The following is a 19,054-nucleotide window of genomic DNA, read 5'->3' on the forward strand; positions in this document are numbered from 1 at the left end:
ATGTTTCATCATGCACAGTATTACTATGTATGGTTAATGGGTGGGTATTCCAAGTGTCTCCATATATGATCATCTCGGAGACTAAATCCCCAGGGGTTGGGCCAATTGAGGAAGCATGAGTGTATTTGTTGCTTTATGCCAAGCAATGAATGTGGTTATTGGATTGGGATCTCAATTGTTTTTATGTAATGACACAGGGGCCAAGTATGTAGGGGTAAGGCCAGACCCCTGTAACTGATCCTGGTAGCTTGATTGTGTTCTACTGTTTTCATGTTATGATTCAAGGCTTAAATTCTAGGTAGGGCACAACTCTTGGGTCAATACTATTTGCATGAATGTATACAAATCTTCATGCTTGCCATGTTTGTATTTGGTGGGAATCTTAATTATTAGCCTATGCTTATGACATTGCATGGTGTCTGTCTTCTGTCTGTTGTCAACTTTTTCATTCAACAAATTCTTTTGAAAAACCAAAAGGCCTAAAGTCATGATATGTTGCTGGATGATTCATTCAAGGAATGGATCTTGATAAAGTTTGCAAAACAAAACAGGACCTTGTCATACTTTCAAGGTCACATAGGTCAAAAACTTCATCCGACTACTTCTAAAGAACGGATAAGCATAGAATCTTGATATGCTTTGTGGGAAGTAGCTTGAAAAAGACGATGAATATTTGATACCTGTTACCTTGAATACATGTCAAGGTCATTCAATTGAACAGACCTGGTAGCCCTTCATCCCAGCATGATACTGGCCAAATATCATCATCCTAGAACTTTCAGTTATTGAGAAGAAGTTGCTCAAAGGTTTAAAACATATTTCACCATTGTGACCTTAGATATTTGTCAAGGTTATTCATATGAACAAACTTGGTAGCCCTTCATCACAGCATGCTACTTGCAAAATATCATAACACTAGGCCTCTTAGTTATTCAGAAGTTGTTTAAAGGTTTTAAACAAATTTGACCACTGTGACCTTGAATATAAGTCAAAGTTATGCATTTTAACAAATTTGGAAGCCCTTTATCACAGCATGCTATTGACCAAATAGCATCATCCTAGGCCTTTTGGTTATTTAGAAGAAGTTGTTAAAAGGTTTTAAACATATTTGAACCCTGTGACCTTGAATATAGGTAAAGGTCATTCATTTGAACAAACTTGGTAGCCCTTCATCCTAGCATGTTACTGGCCAAATATCATTATCCTAGGACTCTCTGTTATTGAGAAGAAGTTGTTCAAAGGTTTTAAACATATTTTACCATTGTGACCTTGAATATTTGTCAAGGTCATTCATTTTAACAAACTTGGTAGCCCTTCATCCTAGCATGTTACTGCCCCAATACCATCATCCTAGGCCTATTGGTTATTCAGAAGAAGTTGTTTAAAGGTTTTTAACATATTTGACCCCTGTGACCTTGAATATAAGTCAATGTCATTCATTTGAACAAACTTCGTGGCCTTTCATACCAGCATGATACTGGCCAAATATCATAACACTAAGACTCTTAATTATTCAGAAGAAATTGTTTACAGGTTTTAAACAAATTTGACCTTTGTGACCTTGAATTTAAGTCAAGGTCATTCATTTGAACAAACTTGGTAGCCCTTCATCACAGCATGTTACTGGCCATATATCACCACTCTATGCATTTTGGTTATTCAGTAGAAGTTGTTTTAATATTTCAACATATTTGACCCCTGTGACCTTGAAAATTGGTGAAGGTCATTTTTTTTTAACAAACTTGGTAGCCCTTCATCCCAGTTTGCTTCTTGCCAAATATCATCACCCTAGACATTTTGGTTATTAAGAAGAAGTTGTTTAAAGTAAATTATTGACGCAGGATGACGGACGGACGACAGACGCCGTACCACGGCATAATCTCACTTGGCTAATGTGTATTTGACATGTGTAACGAAATCCAAGAAGTGAAAACGAAAGTAAAAGTAAATCCAACAAGAATCATAAATCTGTGAAAGAAATTACAACATAGGTAAACTCAAAACCCAAAGGACAAGTAGAGCAATGAACAATTCTATACAAGCCTACTTATGACCAAAAAAGAGCATTTTCATCTTTTATCTGATATGTCAGTGTCTCCCTCTAAAATTCCAAATTCCTTTACAAATCAAAGAGTTTTAGTGATACCGTATGTGGCCGATGATGACGAGTCATTTCGCCCTATTGCCAATCGGTCAGTTTGCCTCTCATGCTTTAGTTGTTCTATAATTGATTTAGGGTTAACTAAGTGCCCAAAGTGTTTGTGTTCGAATACCCAGTAGAAACCAAAAATATGTACAGACAATAAAATCGTCTGATATGTACATTTACTACAAAAACGTAATAGGACGAGCTGATCCTTCGACGACAGGTTTTGGGGCGAAACAACTTTGAACCGGAAAGGTTGATCTGCGTTTTTGGAATGCTCAGTTTGGCGCGTGGTTGGAAATCGACAGGTAAGAACTTTCACTATGGTTGGAACACATGGGCTTGTATAGACTTACATGATAAAATTAGCTAGATATACATATATAGCTAATTTTATCATATAAGTCTATACAAGCCCATGTGGTTGGAGTTTCAACGGTAGGCCTATGTAAATCTAGATTCTCTCGAATCTGTCAAACGATTGAGCTTTGTTACTTTTTGTGTTTGGAAGTCATTTTAATTAATATTGGACTGATGGTGACCACAGGGACTTGTTTAGACTTGGTTATATGATCAAATTAGCTAGAAATAACTATATATAAACATATATATATGTGGGCAAAGAATTAATAACGACAGTGCAGACACAGAAATTTGTCAAACTTTCATGGCGATCTGCTCCTCTATCAAGACAGGAACATGAACATTTACATATAACAACATAAAACAGAAAAACAGTCACTTGGTCAGGAAAAAAGGCATCATTGTTTTTTCAGATATTGGTTCATTTTGAGCAAGATAAAAAATGTATTAAGCACAAATGAACATTTATGTATGTTTCGATATAAGTAAAATATTCTAAGGTTTTCCACTCTCCAGGCAAAATTCCTGTTAATTTTGTCAGTAAACAGATGATGTGCAAATGTCTCAAATATCCCTGTGTGTTGACAGCAGGTCACATAGTCGTAAAGTACAGCTTGATAGAATGGCAGTGCAGACACCTTTAATTCACTGGATTGAGTCAATTGCTGGTGACCAGGCCTAGGTAGCTCAATCAATTAGAATGTACGTCTGTCTAGAATTTTGAGGTATTGAGTTCAAATTCTGGCCATGCATTTTCCCTTTCCTGTAACAAATTAACAATAATACGACAGATAATGTTTATTTTCCTGGAGATCGTAGGGAAGATTTATAACATCTTTGTTACATTAGCTATGCTTGGACCTATAAGCAGACATGATGATGTTCAGATATATTTGATATCTTTGGGGGTTTAAATCGACTTTTGGTAAAAAAAAAAAATGCCATTCCAATGATGTTTTGCATCACCATAACCAGTTTCTGAGTCCTTAAATCATTCACCCCTGAAGACACATTTGAACTCTTACAATTCAAGGGTTGGAATAGTCCATTATGAAATCTCAGGGGTGAATGAGTTAAGGTGATATTGGTGAATAAATTTGAGCAATGAGATTCACATTTGTCAGCAATGTTAAGTTTGTAATTTTACCAGGACATTCATTTTGTAGTGATGCGCTTTCCTTTCCTCCAAATCACAACTAGCGAGTTCTGTCATCATCAATGAACAATGCCAAACTATTTTGCATGGCCAATTTTTGTTCCTTTCTATTTATAGCACATACTGTATATATTGTGATACCGTTACAGTCCAAAAATACAAAAATATATTGAGCAAAATATTTTGACATTTGTATCTGATTCTCATATTTCTGAAGGTTATTGTCAAGGTTACTGTTACTGTGAACAGGAAATTGGTTGAAATTTCTGCACTGAAGTGAGTAGCTCAAGTGGGCCAATAACATTCAAACTTCTTACACTACTTTCTGACTGAAAACACTTCCTTTACTTTCTGATCGCACAACTACCTCAGCATCAAAATCAAACCATGTCGTCCCTGACACACTGATCAGAGGATTATAATAATACCCAGCAATACGATACTGGAAAAAAGGAAACGCCAAATATAGATTTGACACTTGATTGATTTTTTTTCTTTCCCTTGCATACAACTGTTTTTATTGCAGCTAAGGTGCTAAAGTTGTTATCCTCTTCACTTACCACTGGTGTAAAACAAATGTCTGCTGGTAGTCCTCAAGCAAAGAAAGCCAGGGTAGACATGAAGATCGGAACACACAATGGATCCTTCCATTGTGACGAGGTCTTGGCCTGCTTCCTCCTCAGACAACTACCAAAGTACAAAGATGCACAGATTACAAGGTGAGGCAAAGCTTGCTGTACAAATATCACTGTAAGATAATTATATACATCTCACAGTACAAATATCACAATGAAAGATAAATCTCACAATACAAAGATCAGAAGGTAAGACAACTCTTACAGTACAAAGATCTCGAGATAACTATTCTTACAGTACAAAGATCACAAGGAAAGACAACTCTTAAACTACAAGATCATGAGGAAAGAAAACTCTTACAGTACAAAGATCTCAAGGTAACACATTTCCTACAGTACAAAGATCACAAGGAAAGAAACCATACAGTACAAAGATCACAAGGAAAGACAATTCTTATGGTACAAAGATCACAAGGAAAGACAACTTTTAAATTACAAATATCACAGAGAAAGACAACTCTTACAGTACAAACATAACAAGGAAAGACAATTTGTATGGTACAAAGATCACAAGGAAAGACAACTCTAACAGTACAAAGATCTCAAGGTAACACATTTCCTTTAGTACAAAGACCACAAGGAAAGACAAACCGTACAGTACTAAGACCACAAGGAAAGACAAACCGTACAGTACAAAGATCACAAGGAAAGACAACTCTAATATATAAATACATTTAAAGGAATGTCTGGGAAAGAAAAGAATTATGAATATGAAATCAAGCAAGCATGGCTAATAAAATTTGTTGGAAAATATTAATTCATTTAACTTTCATAACAATAACATTTTGCAAATTATACTTAATAAGTCACGTGGGATATTCTGATGATTTTTAATATAATGGAATATATTTTACCATTGTTATGTAAAAAAATGGAGACAGGATTGGTTTATTTAAATGTGTTAACTTTTGTTCTTAGAACTCGTGACCCTGCAGTGCTCGACACATGTGATATAGTTGTGGACGTGGGAGGGATATTTGATCCAGATAAAAACAGATTCGACCACCACCAAAGGTATATAAAAAAAGCTATAAAACAAATTCAGGGAAACCCTTGGATAGAATTGATTTCCTCAAATATCTCTTGGGATAAGAGAGACTTCGTTTCAAAATTGATTTGTTTGATCAATATAATTTTCTTCCAGCATGCAATAAAGTGTGATTCTTACACCACAAATGGAATGTCACCAGAGAAACTTGATCAAACATTCGTTGTCATTTCTTTCACAAAGTATTTGATATTGAACCTGTAGCTACAGTGTAAATGGGGAAAAAAATCCTATTTTTAGCCAAGTTTTTTTCCAAAAGTACTCTAGCCATAAATAACAGTGCTGTATATTTTTGACAGTTTGGTTGGGTTGGCTGTCGGGTCTAGAGTGTTACACGTTCGGTTGATAAGATTTTGATGGATGTAGATCCAGGACTTGGTTCCACTTCTATTATACCTATTGAAAATGAGGTTTGCTAATTGTTTATTATGTCAGATCTTGATCATAGGAATTGGCAAGAGATGCATCTGTTAACATTGTAATAAGTATATGATGTTATACAGAAAAATAGGATCATTATATATTATAAATCAATGTTAAACATTGGACACAAATTCTATCTGTTCGTTTGTTAATGCACAATAATGGATATATATAAAATGTTATGATGTTATGTTCCGTACATCAGACACTAATTCTAGTTGTGCGTATGGTATTGCACAATAATGGATATATATGTTTTAATAGATGTTTTACGTCAGATATAGATGCCTGTGTAAAAACAGATTTGTATGTGTAATAATGTCAATAATAATGGATCTCTATCAGGACTTTCAAGGAAACGATGAACAGCTTAATTCCAAAAAAGAGTTGGAATACCAAACTGAGCAGCGCTGGACTGGTCTACCTTCACTTCGGGCACGAGGTTCTGATGCAAATCCTAGAGTTGGCCAGGGATGACCCGGTCTTGGACATAGTCTATGATAAAGTTTATGAAAACTTTGTGGAGGAGATTGATGCTGTGGACAATGGTATTAATCAGTTTGATGGAGATGCAAGGTAAGTAAAAACTCTTAGCTGTTCAGCTGTAATATTTAGTGATGAAGTATTAGTTATCTATCTGAAAAATTCCTATAATTTTGTAGTGGAAAAATGTGTTAAGTAGGTTGTCAGTAGTAGGATTTTAGGTTGATTCTACTCTATTGGGAAACTGTAGAATAGACCTACACACAACTAGACCATCTCTCAAGGTAACTAAGAGCCTTTTTATCTCATTACCAGGAATATGTATAAATATTCAGAGGGACAAAGTTTTCTCGGACTGTGATAATCAAATCTTCAACACCATAATCATGACTTCATGATAATCGTTTTCATTGTGACATCATAATGTCATATCCTCATTCTAATGGGTTATACTGCATAGTCTAGGAAAAAGTATGACAACAGTGTATTTACTGCGAAACGTGGAAGTTATCTGATAAATGATAAATTTTGAGTCAAAATGCCAAAAAAAAATTTGCATTTTGATTCTTCAAGCTTAAAGCAATATAAAATTGTTTCCATAGATTTACAAAACCAATATTAGCAAAAACTTCCACATTGAAGATAGTTTAATAGGAAACATAAAAGTGTAAATATATAGTGTGGAACCAAATGGGGGAAAGTTTCGCTAGGAAAATATGAACAGGGTATGTAATGTTTGAAAGTTTTTAAAACAGAAGAAAGGACTTAATTTAACTTTTTTTATATGGAAATTTCAGGTACCAAATAAGTACAACTATCAGCAATCGAGTTCGACACCTCAACCCGAACTGGAATGAGGATGCTGACGAGGAGGTATGTAAATATTATTGAAGTTTTGTTATCTCTTTTGTCATGGTAATATAAATATCAGTGATCTTGTTACATGTTTAATTGCAAAGAAGATTTCTAAATTTAAACTCCTGCCTTCAGGTGACCAGATTTTCTTACATTTAATGTTATTCAATCTCTCACAAATGCCTATGCTACTAAATGAAGTAACGATTTTATGGTTGCCATTATTGTTGTTCGTGTTTTTAGGTCCAGTTCAAAAAAGCTTATGAAATGGTTGGAGCAGAGTTTTTGGACCGAGTTCTGTATTATAAAAAGGCGTGGATTCCTGCCCGGGAGCTAATAGAAAAGGCCATTAAGGAGAGAATGGAGGTACTGTCTGCATGCCATCAGTACACTGTCCAGTATACAACTGTCATTACTCAACAGAATGTTTAGAATAGAATTACTGATTTTTCTAAATGTCCATACTAACAAGATTCCAGTGTAGACATCTTCTGTTTTGGATTGTATAGTTTGTTTCGTTAATGTGGTGTTTATGTTCGATTATGTTTGCAGGTCCTCTATTTGTTCTGTTAATAACAAAACAATTGATTCAAGGAAGATACGTATACTCAGATTATTGTCTTTATACCAAAAACAAAAACTTAAAAAAACATCACTCCTCGGGTTGGAGATTTCTCTATCACACCCTCAAGGTAGGGGAAGATTCTATTAATCTCATTGGGCTTCTTGTTTTAACAGCCGTCCGCACCTCAATTATTCTGTCCACCTGCCCTCCACCGTGGAAATTTGGTTTGTCTTTTATGTTTCGTTTGGCAGGATATCTGAATGACAATATCATTATTCTTTTTAAATGTGAGATGAAATAAAATAATGTAACTGGAGACATATCTTCATCAGGTCTTGTTGTTAACTATCCGTCGTTCTGTCAAGGTTGATCCCAGTGGAGAGATTGTTGTCCTGAAGTCCGGTGGATGTCCATGGAAGGACCATCTGTTCAACATTGAGGAGGAAATGAAGCTGTCACCAAAACTTAAATATGTCTTATACACAGACAACAGTCAGAAGTGGAGGATACAATGTGTTCCACTCAAGATAGGCTCCTTTGAAAACAGGTAAATTTGTTCCCAGGACAGGTAGGGTTGTGATGAGGAACGTGTATTGTAGCATGACTAGACAGTGTCACAGTAGGAGATGAGTATTGTATAACATGATTATAAACTGTATCCAAATAAGGAACATGCAATGTATTATGACTGGACGACTGTGTCACAATAAGGAATTTATCAATACTCCTGTGTGCTTGTTAGACCCCTAACGGTATGGACTACAGACTTGCACTCAGTCTGTCCATCCATGCCCTTTGTTCAGCGTCACGTTATCCAGGGAATACCTCCTATGCTTTGTCACCAACAATTCCAGAATTTTGTATACAAATCCATACGTACATGCTTCTTTGGATCATTGCAGACTCACTTACTTGAATCAGGTCTTGTGCCCCAACTCCCAGTATACAGAGTTACAAATTAAACCAGCCTTCTTTTTGGATACTAAAATGTTGAGGAAGTGGGGAACTTTTGATAACTCAATACGGTTTTGTTTACTTTGCAGGCTTTCTCTCCTAGAGGAATGGCGTGGAATACGGGATGCCGAGTTGTCAGAAAAGTCTGGTATTCCTGGCTGTATATTTGTACATGCTGGGGGATTTATTGGAGGGAATGAAACTTACGAAGGTGCTCTTCAGATGGCCAGAAGGAGTCTCAAACAGCAGAATGAAAATGGCTCATAAATTTTAATTAAATACAGACTGTCTCAAACAAGCTGGATTTCTTTTCAGTAGGTGCATGTTTCTAACGCCATAACAAGAAATATCTAGTTGAAACAATAAAATAGATAATAAGTAATCTCAAACAGCATTGGCAGGACAGCCAAGCAAGGGTGTTGAATCTTTGTCTACGTTGATCGTTGTTGCATTTAAGTTTCAGAACTGATATTAGAGGTAACTGATTTGGTACATGGCAGTCATTATTGTCATGTTCCATTTATAGACATATACGTTTATCTGTGGTTTACAGCACATTTCATTGTCGGAATACACATTTCGTATTTATTTCTTATTGTCTTGTATCAATAAATGAATTCACAACCTTTTCTTACTTTGTCATTATTTGTGATAAGCTTTGTTATTTGATGATGGTAGTGATTGATCAGGTTGTTTCAACGATGCTGCAGACAAGTTTCCCTTTTAAGAGTCTGCACATTTCACTGTTTTATTTCTCTCACAAACTCCCTGGTTCATAGTCAATATGAATACCAACAGAAGACAAACAAAGCGGGTTTCATGGAATTTGTCATTTCCAAAAAGCATATTTACTATGGTTGTCAACTGAAAGCAGTTAATTGCTCAAAAATGTCTTCTTCCTATTGTTGTAAACTTTCTAGCATCTAGTATTTAACAGTTGAAATAAACAAACAAATACATTTCTTTTATTTCAATGACATTTTAATGAACACCAGTACATGACTGTGAAATGAATTGAGTCCATGATAATATGTATTTGACACTTTCTAGGAAATAATATAGCTTGATGAATTGTAATATTACTCAACTTTTCCTAAAGTTTTAAACTACAACACAAAGTATCAGTTTCCAAAAGGATTATGTCTGGGGGATCTGGCATTTTCATCTAAATTTTATCTCCCCTTTTTTATTATTTATTTAAGTGCATTTCAAGAGTATATCATAGTTCCATGCTAAAATGCTTATTTTTCAAATGGCATGTCACGCAAGGCTAAAATTGAAATGGAGAATCGATGTTTTCACTTTATTCAGCTGATAATTAATATCAGTAAACTGAACAAGGAAGGGAGCTTTGATCATATAACCCAGCCCTGATACTGTTAAACACAATACACTGCAGATTTTGAAAATAAGTTTAGTTTCACAAAATTCTATTCTCACAAAAAGTTTGTATCAAAATGGCAACACAAATTTCAAGCTGCAAATACAGCAAAAATGAAACTTGTTTGGAATATCATAACTCTACTGGCCATTAGAGTTATTAGTAAGAATATTTCTGTGATCAAAAGAGATTACTATAATGCATTCTAGTGAAACACACAATTGGGCCTTCATAGACTTTTATCTTCATGATCACAATGCTGTAACATGACTGCTACTTGTGTAGATAAGAAACAAGTGTTATGCCATAGACAAATTTGTGTGGATTTCAAAAAGCCCTTTAGAAGTAATAGGAGTATAAAGTACCAACAAATATTACAGCTTCTTTTATTGTTACAGTACCTGGTACTGATAGAAAATTTCTGTATTTATAAAAGACGTTTTTTAAATACAACAAATACTTAAAAAAAAAAGTATACACATTTTGAAAACTGACTTCTCAAGTTTTTTGGTTTTATGAAGAACAGCTCAATTACGACTAATAAATAAGACAAAACAACAACAATAGATAAGGGCTTTATAAAAACTACTATATCGGCAACCAGAGGCCTCTCTGCCTCTACCAAACAAAGTCACCAAAACGGAACATTTTTGTGAACATATAAACTCTTGGCCTTTTTTTTATTTTTAACTTGACAGAAACCTAAGAATAAAAAAAATGAACATCATTACATAAATACTGACAAAATGAAAATGAAATTATGTACATAACTTTAAAAAAAAGCAGCATTGAATTCACTGCCATACACGTAAAAAAAATGTTAAATCCTCATAAAAATTGAAATGAGTGTCCAAGTGATCATTTTTGTATAAATATCTTTTTTTAAAGAAAGCTTGTCTATTATGGAAATTATAAACATGCAATTGTTACTTGGGATTAGTCAGCATACATAGACAATTGTATGAAAGAGGATGTGATGAAATATATATATATATTTACATGACTATGGAGACATGCAGCCTTCTACAATAGTACAACGTACCTAAAATTATTCAATCAAACCATGAAAACGTTTCAGTGATACAGAGTCTTATTGACTGGAATACAAGCTTCTGGAAATCTATTTACTGAACACGGGAACCTATGTTTACACTGAATCAGCCATTTTGTGGATAATCCTATTCCACAAAAGTTATAAATTTTTGTCTCATTAATCAAGGAAAACGTTATTCTTGGGATTTTCCTCCAGAAATAACAAACTTTTCCGTTATAGTACACATACTACTGAATTCTGGCATGAAGATTCTGGTATTATTTTCCCTATTAAAACAAAGTTGAAGATTCTGGTATTATTTTCCCTATTAAAACAAAGTTGAAGATTCTGGTATTATTTTCCCTATTAAAACAAAGTGTCTCAAAAGTTTCCATTGTAATTTAAATATCTGATGAAATCAAAGTTATATTTGTTTAAGGAAAAAGATCTTTAAACTAATCATTTATCTAGTGTTTGATACTATGGCTATCCTGTACAAAAACACTAAATTGAGTCATTTTCACACTTATTGTGGGCAAGTACTTATCATTTTCTTGTCGTGCGAAATCTGTTTGACAGATCAAGTTTCCTATTAATGATATTGGTACCACTGCCATGCATATTGGCCAGAATTTTAGGAGGTAATCTGTAAAGTTCATAACCCGCCAGTACGTAGTAGAGTGTCCCCATCTGAAAGGATGATGATCCCGTACTTCTACAGATATATGGACAGAACCTCTACAGGAGCTGTCGGAGATTGCTTAGGCAGTATCAATGTTAGCTTGTGCTGACCACTTATACACACTTGATGGCCACTACTGGCTGCCAAAAAGAACTAACACTAGCTGTCTCAGACGCGCAGTATCTCGAGACAGTTATTGTAACAGATTGAGATCCAGTCTGGCTGTGTGGAGGACCACTGTGTCTGGTTGATTTCACCCCCAGCCGTGTATGCCAGGATTGGATCCTCAATTGCCCGAGGCATTGACTGGATATCCCATATCAGTGCTTGGTGGTCATCAGCTGTCAAAGACACGAAACAGAGCAGATTAATAATGTAAGGTATTGATTGTCAAATAAAACAAAGCAACAAAGTAAATTAATAGTGTGAGGTATTTACTGGATACTGTAGAATCATTTGTTTTCACGGGGTTAAAATTTCGTGGTTTTCATACATCAAGGACATTATATTTCAATTTTCTGATTTTCCCCTATCTATATCATACCAAATGTATGTTTTCGTGGGGATTTTTGTTTTTAATTTATGATTTTACAGTATCACATGAGTGGCTGACAGCTAAAAGCTGTGAAGGATATCACATTTAAACTTTTAATAATAAATTGGAGGCTTTCTGAAAATCTTATGAGCGTTTTTGGTGAAACCTAAAAGACGGAATACATCATGACTAGATAGTGTGATGTAACACTCGCAGGCCTATACTATAAGGTTATAGCATTGTTTCAATAGTCTGAGCAATTATGAAGAAGAGATAGATCCATGATGACTAGCTAGGACTAAGGTGTTGTCATGTATCACTCAAAGTTCTGCACCCCAAAGTCATGGTCACAGCAGGAAGTAAAAGGTCAAATCTTTTAATGCTTCTCTGAATCATCAGTTGTTTATTTCAAAACATTATTTCATGAACATTTTTTTATATGTGCATCCTCAGCCTATGACTAGACGGTGTCATGAATACACTCAAGCCCTAAACTAAAGGTCACAGCTAGGGGTCAAATGCCAAATCCTAGTAACTCCAATATAACAGAAATGTATTACTTACCTGCAGTACAGATATGGCAACTAGAATGTGGAGCCCAGGCAATACCATTCACACAGGCTCTGTGGTTATTGAGTCTGGCCACCGGCGTACATGGTACTCGTACATCCAGTATTATCACCTAAAGTATATCAGTATACATCCTTATTTGTTGGTGATATTGAACCTATGGACAATATCTAATAGCAAGAGCTTAAATCCTCTTTGATACAAGTCAATTGTTTTAATTCTAATTATCTGTGTCAGTTCAGACAATTTCTATATAAGGTGACATCACATGTACTTGATTTTCTGCTATCTATTTGAAAAGTTTATGAATCAATATTAGATTACCGACATTGTATTGTGTTATTCAATGTTCCAGCATCAGTTAAAACCTTTCATCCCTATGTAACTTTATTGGACTCTACCATGCATTGGTATGGAGTATGGATGAGTCCATTATGGTCTACAGTGGTGAAAGGGTTAACAGCTGAGACATAATTTGAGTGGACATGTCTGTAGCACGTTGCCTGGTATTTACACTGACCTCTAGTGAGTCCATGGCCATCGTGGCTAGGTAGTTAGGGTCCTGTTTGTTCCAGCCCAGTCTCAGCAGGGGGTGGTGCTGCGGGTCCTCATATATAATGGTGGAATGTTCTAGATGTCGGAGGTCAAACATCCGCACGGAGCCATCAGCACCTGGACAGGCAAGTCAGTACAAGTGTATCATACCCTAACGATACACTGAAACTGGTACTACAGGGTACACACCAATATTTCTAACACCTATGTAATTGATTTTGATGCAAATTTTGCTTCAACTACATTGAGATATAATCTCATACACTGTCTTCTGCCTATATGATGAGTCAAATCGGGCTGACGTCCAGTAAGCTGTTCACAATATCTTATTAGTCAAGAAGGCAAAAAGGGATATTTCATATATTCACAACTTTGTGTGTGTAGGAAATGAAAAAATCCTGGATGAATTCCTTTATCTTCAAACAATACATGGATGTCAATTTGTGCCCTTTTTTAAATGAATGTGAAAATAAAAGCATGAATATGCAACAAGCTATGTGTATTGTACATGTAGTACCATTCTTAGCTTATATTGGACATCTCAGGAGTTATTTTACGATTCCACTTAATTTACATGGGACATGTCTCGAGTTTCCCTTCAACTACACATGACTTACATCGGACATCTCTTAAGAGTTATCATACAACTTTACACAATTTAATTAGTAGGGATATCTCTAGGTTATGACAACATGATATAAATGGGACATGTGTCTTATGCAAAAGGGAAATTGTGCATCACCTCACTTACCAACACTAGCAAACATGTCACGCCCCCCTCCTGCTCGACTGAAAGCGATATCATAAACTTCCTTGTCATGTGCGATAAGCTGTGTTTTTACGTGGCCGGATACGACATTTACGCGCCCCAACACCTGCCCCGTCTGAAACAAGGATTAACAATGATTAGTTAGACATCATCGAAATCAACACCAAACTTCTAATTGCTGTAATTGATGCAAATCGTTGGACTGATGCAGAAACTAAGATTCCAATCCAAACATGTTTTTAAATGAAAATATATAATACTTCATCAGTTCAGCTTAAAATGCATTTACTTATTTTATTAGAAAGTTGGAAAATAAGAAATTTGTATGTAAAATGTAATAATTTGACTATAACAAATTTCATATGTTCCATCTTTAAACAGCGATTTATGTACTACAAATTATTGGGTTCATTCCTACAACTACAGCCACTGGATTGTTGTACACTGGTTTCCTATTTTTCGCGAGTGTTAATATATTTTTTTCCAATTCTAATCAAATTCACAACTCTGTATTTTTCAAGTGGTATATATATATATATATATATATTTATTCATTACCTAGTTTTATAAGCTGATACGTTCTACTTACCTCTAAGCCCCATATTGTACAGGTTGTGTCTATACTTGAGGTTCCAAGTAAGTTAGGGTCGACTTCATTCCAGTCAAATGACGTTAATGGAGCACAGAAATCTGAATTTTTATTCTGAAATAAGAAAACATCACCAATAATAAGTGAAGAAGTTAAACAATTTGTACACAGTTCAAAAGAAGCAATGTCTTTGATTAAACATATAGTAACAGTACTATTATTGAGGTCGTATTAAGTAAGTTGACTGGTCCAATGAAATACTATGTAGTCACAACATCTTCTCGGCATTCTAGGCACACAGAAAGGATTTAATAATGTCTACGTCAGCCCAGAATAAATAACGTTAAGTTGCTAAACTCACATGTCTACGTCAGCCCAAGAAAAATAACGCTAAGTTGCTAGCCTCACATGTCTACGTCAGCCCAGGATAAATAACGCTAAGTTGCTAAACTCACATGTCTACGTCAGCCCAGAATAAATAACGCTAAGTTGCTAAACTCACATGTCTATGTCAGCCCAGGATAAATAACGCTCAGTTGCTTACGTCAGCCCAGGATAAATAATGTTCAGTTGCTAACCTTGCATGTCTTCAACAACCCAGAGTAAACGACTCTTATGTTGTATGTCCACATCATCCCAACAGAAAGGATGCTTTCATTTTATGTCCAGATCAGCGACGGAAAGAGGATGCTTATCTCAGAATAATGAGAACTGTACAAGGAAAACTTACATTGTTAAGTAGGCACTCTAATCGTGTATCATTGTCACTACTGACTCGCCACACTCGTAGATAATCTCCGCTAGTGGCCAGCAGGTCAGGAAATACCCCTTTCTGTAACAACAATAATCAGTCAGTGAATACATGTTTCTGTAACACCAGTCTAGTTCAAGGAACACAAAATTGAAGCATTGGGATAACTGTTAATCATCATAGCCGGAATCCTGTATCAGAATCATCTAAAGAGAAGATATCAGAACTTTACTTTTATGTTTTGTTTTCGTTTTGTACAGCATTAAATCTGTTGGACTATTTCTAGGACAAAGATTGTTCTACAACAGACAGCAGGCATACTGAAATTTCTGAAGATCTACATTATTAATATCACATACATGTACACAACATTTCCTCAATACTTGTGTGTTGTAACATTGACATTCCTGTTAATCATTAAAGACAGGTGCGTGTGTGTATGGTGTCACTTACAGAGTCTGGTATCCACATGATCTTGGTAGTTGGGTAAGGGTGATCAAATGTGCTCTTTGAAGTAAATTCAGATGTTTCTTCATCAAGGGAGACAATCTGAACCTGTGATCAAGAAAGCTCAAATATTCAACAAAAAGAAAAACAATAATATATAGTATTAAATATTTAGATGCCATGGTTGGTTCATGCACTGGACATTTACGTTAAGATCTCCAGATATGCAACAAGGACAATTCCAACTTTTTCAAAACGTTGCTTATGGGACCTAAACAATAGGTGGGCTAAGAATTATGGTACTTGGGTTTAGGAAGTAACAGGTAGGAGAGATATGTTGGGTTATACTCTGTAACGAGTTGTCAGGCTGATAAGTAAATGAATTTGACATGTAAAATTATAAGAAAACAAAATTAAAACTATTTCCCAGAATGGTCTAGAAAGACTAATTATTTTCCTTGTCTGTGATTTTGACAAATGATCATTGAAAATATAGAAATTAATCATTTGACATCACATTTTTGTTGCTTTACAGTGCTTGCCAGCCGTCCAGTCAAAAAGAACAAGACATGCATTTCTGGCACTGTCAAAACTATGTCTGGGAGAATACAAATCATACACTATTAAAACTATGTCTGGAAGGATACAAATCACACACTATTAAAACTATGTCTGGGAGGATACAAATCACACACTATTAAAACTATGTATGGGAGAATACAAATCACACACTATTAAAACTATGTCTGGGAGGCTACAAATCACACACTATTAAAACTATGTCTGGGAGGCTACAAATCACACACTATTAAAACTATGTCTGGGAGGCTACAAATCACACACTATTAAAACTATGTCTGGGAGGCTACAAATCACACACTATTAAAACTATGTCTGGGAGGATCCAAATCACATACTATTAAAACTATGTCTGGGAGGATACAAATCACACCCTATTAAAACTATGCCTGGGAGGATACAAATCACACCCTATTAAAACTATGTCTGGGAGGATACAAATCACACACTATTAAAACTATGTCTGGGAGAATACAAATCACACACTATTAAAACTGTCTGGGAGAATACAAATCACACACTATTAAAACTATGTCTGGGAGGATACAAATCACACCCTATTAAAACGGTGTCTGAGAGGATACAAATCACACACTATTAAAACTGTCTGGGAGAATACAAATCACACACTTTTAAAACTATGTCTGCTGGGCTAGAAATCACACACTATTTAAACTATGTCTGCTGGGCTAGAAATCACACACTATTTAAACTATGTCTGCTGGGCTAGAAATCACACACTGTATATATAATGATCACCTTGTTGTTGTATTCCTCCACAAAACTTCCGAGGGCGAGTCTGAAGCGCTTGTCCGGCCGGATGCTCCAGTTCATGCTGTACACTGTCCATGGTGCCTCGTATTTGTAGATCTCCTTTCTCTTGGTTGGAGGCTGCGAGGATGGCAGGGCACACATGGTGCTCGATTCCTACAGTAGTCAGGCACTTAGTTTATTATGTAGCTATATATCTTTGTACACATCTATACTGTCTAGGATGTGCATAAACAAAACGTTAACCGTGAATTTGTGATTCAAAAAAGTTGATGTTGAAATGTTATACATATATATATCTATATGATGATCCTGATAGGCAATGTAATCTGAAAATTCATTTGATGAATTAAATGTTTATCAAAGAAATGATATTAAAACTTACTACATCGTGTGAATGTTATTAGTTAATACAAGGGAAGATGTCATAGGACCATAATATTAGAATTCTGAAACAGTGATACAACAAGTTACAGATGTCATTAATAAAACCATCAATCTTTTCATTTTTTCCATTAATGTCAATGTCAAGCTAATTCAGTTTCCAATCCTCTAATAACAAAATACCTTTTAATAATTACACAGTACATTTTACTCATTTATAATGCACCCATTTCGATCAAAACCACAGCATTCCAGGAAGGTATTAAACAGAATGGCTGACATGGCTGTATAAGGAACAAAACCCCAATACTAATGCAAATCAGTGGCAGATCCAGAGTTTTTTTTGGGCTTCAGGACACCCCCACCCTGGGAATTTTCTTTAAAAATCATGTTTTATCACCATTTCCCTCAATTTTCCCCCACATGGAAATCCCCCCTGGAAATTTGGATTAAGTTTTTATTAATCATCAAATACATTTAAATTGATATTCATAACTTAAAAACAATGGTTTGGCAAACTGGATTTATAGGGCGAAACGACCCAAAGAGCAAATTGGATTTAGGGCGAAACAACCCACAGTGCGAATTGGATTTAGGGCGAAATGACCCATAGTGCGAAATTGCAAACTGGATTTAGAGTGAAAACCCGGATCCACTGATGATATTACAGATTACCGCACTGTAGGCGATATAATCTGTATATATATACAGGGCTCACCCTGGACTTGTTTATGTCGGAGCCAATATTCCGCATTTTTGGTAGAGTGATGTGGAGAAGTGGCTCATATGTGCTGCTGCAGAATTTTCTGTAGCAGTTTCAATGCCACCGTTTTATGTCTGTAAAGATAAATAAACAGTGGGTGCAATTGACTATATTAATTATTATATACAGGATGAGCCCTGGGCTTGTATAATTATTTGCAACAAGAAAAAAAGAAATAACAATATTTAACGATCACCACTTACAAAATATTATGATTATATACAAACAAAATTGTTAGAATCAATATCAAATTATTATAGACAGAATATAAAATGTTATCGGGTTATGTGCAGTGGCATTGATAGGCCTTCACTCATAAACACATATTATATGATTAACTGCTATTTGATAAAGATATTATCCGAACGTCATATCAACAAAAGATCAAAATTCTATACTATTACCTGCTTTTTGTACCTAGAAAAGACGCTATTATGTTTTTGTCACAATAAAAATATTTCGATACCGTTTTCACAAAGTATCAACAACTGGTCTAGTGCTTAGTTTACGACACTGAGGTAAGCACGTCCTCTATTTATCTCATTATCATTTTTCGTCTAGTTAAATATTAACGAATGGATTTATTTAAATGTGGTGTAAATATATTTATTTTTCAT

At 35.2% G+C, this 19,054-nt stretch overlaps 2 protein-coding genes across 5 annotated transcripts; one reads left to right on the forward strand and one right to left on the reverse strand.

Annotated features, from left to right (window-relative positions):
* Positions 1 to 2,357: 2,357 nt before the first annotated feature.
* Positions 2,358 to 9,254, forward strand: LOC110459961 (UPF0160 protein MYG1, mitochondrial-like). Of its 3 annotated transcripts, none has more exons than XM_021512534.1 (8): positions 2,358 to 2,454; positions 4,192 to 4,384; positions 5,219 to 5,314; positions 6,117 to 6,347; positions 7,052 to 7,127; positions 7,353 to 7,475; positions 8,040 to 8,221; positions 8,718 to 9,254. In XM_021512534.1, exons 1-8 carry the CDS (start codon positions 2,421 to 2,423, stop codon positions 8,893 to 8,895), a joined length of 1,113 nt encoding a protein of 370 aa, XP_021368209.1. In that variant the 5' UTR covers positions 2,358 to 2,420; the 3' UTR covers positions 8,896 to 9,254. The 3 variants fall into 3 exon arrangements, with proteins under 3 accessions (XP_021368209.1, XP_021368211.1, XP_021368210.1); XM_021512536.1 differs by having other exon boundaries at positions 2,403 to 2,454; positions 4,232 to 4,384; XM_021512535.1 differs by lacking the exon at positions 2,358 to 2,454 and adding an exon at positions 3,128 to 3,211.
* A 337-nt stretch (positions 9,255 to 9,591) lies between these two features.
* LOC110459935 (DDB1- and CUL4-associated factor 7) lies at positions 9,592 to 18,938 on the reverse strand. Of its 2 annotated transcripts, XM_021512451.1 has the most exons (10): positions 18,842 to 18,938; positions 18,393 to 18,511; positions 17,279 to 17,446; positions 15,947 to 16,048; positions 15,473 to 15,574; positions 14,743 to 14,856; positions 14,136 to 14,268; positions 13,350 to 13,501; positions 12,824 to 12,941; positions 9,592 to 12,065 (listed from the first exon to the last, which is right to left on the reverse strand). In XM_021512451.1, the coding sequence occupies exons 2-10, from the start codon at positions 18,426 to 18,428 to the stop codon at positions 11,893 to 11,895; spliced, it is 1,098 nt and encodes a 365-aa protein (XP_021368126.1). In that variant the 5' UTR covers positions 18,429 to 18,511; positions 18,842 to 18,938; the 3' UTR covers positions 9,592 to 11,892. The 2 variants fall into 2 exon arrangements, with proteins under 2 accessions (XP_021368126.1, XP_021368127.1); XM_021512452.1 differs by lacking the exon at positions 18,393 to 18,511.
* Positions 18,939 to 19,054: the final 116 nt, after the last annotated feature.

The sequence above is a fragment of the Mizuhopecten yessoensis genome, unplaced genomic scaffold, assembly GCF_002113885.1.
Source record: "Mizuhopecten yessoensis strain PY_sf001 unplaced genomic scaffold, ASM211388v2 scaffold10275, whole genome shotgun sequence".
Lineage (NCBI taxonomy): Eukaryota > Metazoa > Mollusca > Bivalvia > Pectinida > Pectinidae > Mizuhopecten > Mizuhopecten yessoensis.

Coding starts and splice junctions, on each gene's coding strand:
- LOC110459961 (XM_021512534.1), top strand. CDS start 2,421: ATGCTCAGTTTGGCGCGTGGTTGGAAATCGACAG. Junction 2,455..4,191: donor GCGTGGTTGGAAATCGACAG/GTAAGAACTTTC, acceptor TTTTTATTGCAG/CTAAGGTGCTAAAGTTGTTA. Junction 4,385..5,218: donor AAAGATGCACAGATTACAAG/GTGAGGCAAAGC, acceptor TTTTGTTCTTAG/AACTCGTGACCCTGCAGTGC.
- LOC110459935 (XM_021512451.1), bottom strand. CDS start 18,428: ATGCGGAATATTGGCTCCGACATAAACAAGTCCAGG. Junction 14,857..15,472: donor TAGAGTGCCTACTTAACAAT/GTAAGTTTTCCT, acceptor TTCTTATTTCAG/AATAAAAATTCAGATTTCTG. Junction 14,269..14,742: donor GTACAATATGGGGCTTAGAG/GTAAGTAGAACG, acceptor TCCTTGTTTCAG/ACGGGGCAGGTGTTGGGGCG.